Consider the following 5,584-nt stretch of genomic DNA (forward strand, 5'->3'; position numbering starts at 1 on the left):
CCGCATTCACAAAACTATGTTTAAAGTGATGTGAAGTACTTTTTTTTTTTTTTTTATCACTGGACACACCAAAAATAATTAGATCTGATGTGTATTTAGTTTTATTCGTCCTGCAATGTCACCTTGTCTTTATTTATCCACATTTAAACGCCACATGTTGTTGATGTTCATTTTAAAGTTGTATATACAGGGTACTTCATTTTAGGGCTCGTCATAACTAGAAAATTCACGCGTTTTTCTTACCATTTTCTGTTACAAATAGTTGCTGGAGAAGAAAAGGTTTAACATAGATTTAAAAAAATAGCCTTAAGTACATAGTATCAAGTAAACTGCTGTAATATTACTATCCAACTGCCAACGGGACCATGTTACTAAGAAAATCCTCACTGCTAAATGAACCTCACTGCTAACAGTATCATGCTGCTAACTGGACCGTGTTGCTAAGATAACTTCCCCGTCATCAGAACCATTCTGCCAATAGGACCATGCTGCTGTAGATTTATTTATTTTTCACTTTTGGCGCCTTGTTTCTGCATTTTTGGTGCATGCTTTGGTATAGCCGAACCAAACTATGAGAATCGTGCTGCAGTTGTTCGGTGTGTTGTTTTGCACTGTTAGTGACTAGCGTACATCTTAGATCTTTTAGAGTACAGTTGGGCGTTCGATTAGCATATACCTTAGTTTATATCTTAGATCCTTATTTACCGTTTCTTTTTACACTTGATATTTTTGATATTGCTGGATGTAACTGGGACCCTGCGTACACAATTTTGTTCCACCTCATGTACCACATGACGCGAATGACAATAAAGAACCTTGACTTGACTAAGGTCTAAAACTCTGCTTTAACTAATATTTACACAGAATATTGGTAAAATCTTTTCTATAGTTTAAAATTAACCCCTTTAAGCTCTGTAAACTATTGATGCCTATATATTCAGACAATGTAAAACACAAATTATACTTGTGCAGTTACAGAACAAGATCACATAATCTACTACTCACCATCCCCATCATTCCAAAGGGAGCAAGAGGGCCAGCCTAAAAAACGTGACAGCTTAAATTCAAGTATAAATAAAATACGCAATATATTAAACTCATTTGTGCAATAAACAAACAACCCATTACCACAGCAGGCTGTCTGCGTGCTGCTCGATGTGGCTGTATCTGGGGTGCAAGAGCAAATGGATCCATCCCAAATGGCCCAAACATACTTCTCATTTGGTGCCTGTGAGCAGCAAACGGATCCCTAAAAGAAATTAAACAAGTGTGGTTATTTAAACTGCACTCTAAGGAGAAAAGGTACATTTAAATTAAATACAGGGAAGAACCTGGTCAAATTTATCAAGCTGAAAGCAAAGTATTGTTTACTCAAGGTCTACTGGAAGTCCAAACCCAGTTTTAGGAACTCATAGGAACCTAAAACTGGGTTTAAGACTTTCAACCAGTCCTGGAAATCTGGTTTGGTAAAAAGCTTATGGTGTGCTGCATTGATTTGATATCAAGATATTAATATATATATATATATATATATATATTGTAAATTTTTTGCAGCTCAAATATCAACTCATTAAGTAGATCCTTTAAACTAATACAAAGTCAAACATTCTCATGTTTCAGGCTTGTCATTTCATATTTTATTTTTGTTTGTTCTCATATCTGTTAGGAAAAATGTATATTTCAAAAAGCTATATGAGGAATAAGACAGCTTGAGCCTGCTTTTGTTATTTTTCACTACATTCAAATTAAAGTAAAAGAAAAATAAAATCATACTCAAAATTATGGCTGTATGATAACAGAAAAACTTGTGACGTGCCATATAATATTATATATAATATAATATAATATTGCCATGATTTTATAAGTTGCAATAAACACATTTTCCTTACTCCACTCTGTATCTGTCATCACTATCATTTCATATCTGATGACAGTGATGACTATAACATGGTGAGGCCAGTGACAGTCTGTGGGATTGACCACACTTGTTATTAATATGCAGAACATTAAAGCAGGGTGTTTCAACCATGTTGGTCCATGATTTACCGGCACGGCAGTCCTTTGGTATAGATACTGCAATCACACAAATTTCAATGACAACAATTACTTTTTTTATAAAATGCGCTACCCTACTCAAAATGCAGTTCTGCTATAACATTTTTAATAATAGAGGCATCAACCAATCTCACTTTCTACACCACCTAATACTTGTTAACGTGTTTGTTTTCACTATGAATGAAACTCAAACGTCCAATGATGGAGGATTTCTGTCTACACGAGAACCAAACTTTGTAAAAATTCACATTTATTTTAGGGTTGGGAGTAAAAACTACATATTGATTGGGTTAGGGAATATCATTTTGTAATAAGATACATTTAGGATAATAAACTAGGCAAAACGTGTCAGCAGTGTGAGGGCTGATCGTGTAAGGTTAATATACTTCAGTTTTGACATTAGACATCATTTAGAGTATTTCCAAAATACAAAAGAATAATCTTCATGCACTTGCAGTACAGGGTAAAGGCGATTATGTAAATATCCTGTACAAGAAATGACTGGAAAGGACTAGATGTGCCAACAACCACATCCCAAACAGCTTAAGTGATTATTTAGTAAACAAAAGAGTAGCATTAATCAGTTGTTGCTGTTGAAAATATATTTATTTGCTTTTCTCAGACAGCTCTTATATCACTATTTGGTTTATTGTCTACCTAATATGGTGGCCCTCTAAGCTAGGCCCCCACTACAGCTGGCTAGAATAACGAAAGGTAGGCTACCTGCTTCAGGGACAACGGGAAATTACAAGTTTACACGAATAAATGCAGCTTTCAGCCGCTTACTAAGAGTAATATCTGAACAAAACGTCATAAATGACAGTACTTACATCATGAAGGGGTCGTCGTCGGCGTCGTTCAAGAAGCGAAACATGTTGGGTGATTTAACTCAGCTGGCCTGTGTTAGCCAGCTAACCAGTGGGAAAAAAAGAGTAACAGGCTCCGGCTCGAGTCAGGCGGAAATGCTGGACCTCCTGTTCGAAAACACGGAACCGCAACTATCACTTGTTAATAAATGAGGCATGCAGCTCTCACTCCCACAAGACTGTAAATTCCAGAAATCTGAGAGGAGAAAAACATGCAAACGGAAGTCAGTCGGCTAACAAAGGGAAGCCCAAAACACCGCTGCTATCAAGTTAGCATCAAAGCTAGCAGCTAAGACTTCCGGTCTGGGATTTTTCAAAATAGTACCTTCTCACATATGAAAGTAAATCATAAACTTTTAAACCTCTAATAATCAAAATAATAATAATAATAATAAAAATACTCTTATGTTAAAGTTTAGAATAGTGTAAAATATACTACTCGTTAAGTTCATATTTCACTACCACTGAATAAAACTACATTAGAAAATGGCCTATTGAAGTTTTTCTTTGCAGAAATTATGATTTTTCTCAAATTTAAGAGTTCTTAGTATTTTCAGATGAACTGATAGTTTGGGACACACTTGTCTTATCAACTGATTCTAAAAAAAAGTGTTATTTTGTGATATTTTCCTTTCTCTCCTCTCAAACCCAGTCAGTGGAAGCAGATGGTCGCTTGTCCTGAACCTGGTTCTGCTAAAGGTTTCTTCCTCATGAGGGAGTTTTTTCTTTCCACTGTCGCCTTCATGCTTGCTCAAGATGACTCTGTGACAAAGTTAAGACTCAAAGCAGTCTGCTGGCTCCTCAGATAAATAACGTTATTAAATTACTTTTGATGTAAGTGAATGTTTCTGTTCAGTGCCCTGATGACTTCATTTGTGACTTGGTGCTATATAAATAAACTGAATTGAATTGAATTTATAAACAAGTGTTACAGACAATTTTCCTCTTCACCACTGTAACTATAGTTCTGACAGACAGGTGACATTTATTAACCTTTATTTAACCAGGCAAATCCCATTGAGATCACAGATCTCTTTTGCAAGGGAGGCCTGGGCCTGAAGGCAGACTAACATGCATGTTTTTAGTCTGTGGGAGACATGATCTAAGTATGTTGTATAAGTTTTATAATTCTCTCTTGTAAAATATTTTAGTAAGATTTGAATCGTTGATTTATTTATTTGCACATTTATTCACATAGATTTTTGTTTTTTTTTGCCAAAGGTTCAATGACTAAAATAATAACTTGGCATTTTCTGTATAAGCTTAAATCATGATAAAAATTGTAACTAAAATAACTTTGAAATTGATAGATTTTGGGGTATTTATGGAAAATTTTTCTTGCTTTTAATAGTAAAATGCTTTTACCAAAACCAAAACAAACAAAAAATATGAATACAAATGAAGGAAACCACATTTTATATGTTTGGAAAAAAAAAAGCATACAGTTGGAAAGCTGGCAAAGAACAATCTGTGCCCCATTGAGCCTAAAAGTGGTGAGAAATTGGCACGTGAGCTCAGAGATGTCAAATACTGGAGAAGTTTCCACACCAAGTTTAAAATAACATCATGTATTTGGAAAATTAAGCTGTTAAATTATCTTTTCTTGTGATGTATTTGTCTCTCACTATTCTGGTCTTTGTTATTTTTCTTCCTTTTCAAACAGCAAAGAGTTAACTATGTGTTTGATGAAGTATGGCAGTCTTGGAAACTCCAGAGGCCAAAACTAAGAAAAAACGTGTTCTCCTATAGATAAATGCCAACAGTGAAACATGTAAAGGTATAAAAATGGGATACTGTACTTTTTTATATAAAAAAAGGGCAGAACAAAACAAAGCAAAACAAAATTCAAAGATAAACCAGAGAAAACAGGAAATCTAATGCTGTTGGACTTTATTATTGTTATCGATTTGTTGCTCCTATAGTGAGTGAAGTTCCAAGTACTCCAGTATGCATGTGACATTGGGTCATAGGCTTTTCTGTAGTCAATCCAGGCAGTGCACAGGTTTGTGCGCCTGGTCTTACAGTCTTGAGCTACGGTTCTGTCTACCAGTTACTGGCACTTGGCTTCCCTGGTGTTGATGCCTCGCTCAGGTGTTGACCCATATAGCATAAAAAGTGCTACTTTTAAAGTATGAATTTAATTTGTAGAAGTACATTTTCAGACTAATAAAATAAATGATTTCTATCATGATGTGCTATGTTGGGGGTTTAGCAGTCCTGGTGCCAGCAGAATGAATCTGATGCACATTCAGATTTGTCTTGATTTAGTTCAGAGATTTCTTCAACCAGGTGGCTGAATAAACAGGTTAGAAAGATTCCCCATAATGCAGATAGCTTTATTATTTCATATCTACCTGAAAATGTTCTCCAAAAAGAAGAATGAAACCATAATTCCTGTCATTTTCACCACGTTGAGATGCTCTTCCTGTCAGTTACACTCACTGTTACTGGACCAAGATGTGATGCAGCTCAGATCAGTAGTGTCTCTATAAGTGTTTGTGTTTAAACACATTCTAATAAAAGGATAAAAAAAATAAAATAAAGGTGCTATGTTTTATATGTTTAAAAAGGGAGGCAGCATTTACAACCAAAATTGATTGGATGGATGGGTGGCTGGATAGATAGATAGATAGATAGATAGATAGATAGATAGATAGATAGAT

At 35.1% G+C, this 5,584-nt stretch overlaps 1 protein-coding gene across 1 annotated transcript in view; it reads right to left on the bottom strand.

Moving 5' to 3' along the window:
• mlf2 (myeloid leukemia factor 2) overlaps positions 1-3,182 on the bottom strand; it is a 6,516-nt gene extending 3,334 nt beyond the window's left edge. The window contains exons 1-3 of the mRNA XM_037676233.1: positions 2,886-3,182; positions 1,129-1,249; positions 1,006-1,041 (exon numbers count right to left, since the gene is read on the bottom strand). Of these exons, the coding sequence (XP_037532161.1) occupies positions 1,006-1,041; positions 1,129-1,249; positions 2,886-2,929 (201 nt within the window). The 5' untranslated portion in view covers positions 2,930-3,182. The remainder of the gene's footprint in view (positions 1-1,005; positions 1,042-1,128; positions 1,250-2,885) is intronic.
• Between the last annotated feature and the right edge of the window lie 2,402 nt (positions 3,183-5,584).

This window comes from Nematolebias whitei, chromosome 5 (assembly GCF_014905685.2).
Source record: "Nematolebias whitei isolate Nwh7 chromosome 5, NemWhi1, whole genome shotgun sequence".
NCBI classification, from domain to species: Eukaryota; Metazoa; Chordata; class Actinopteri; order Cyprinodontiformes; family Rivulidae; genus Nematolebias; species Nematolebias whitei.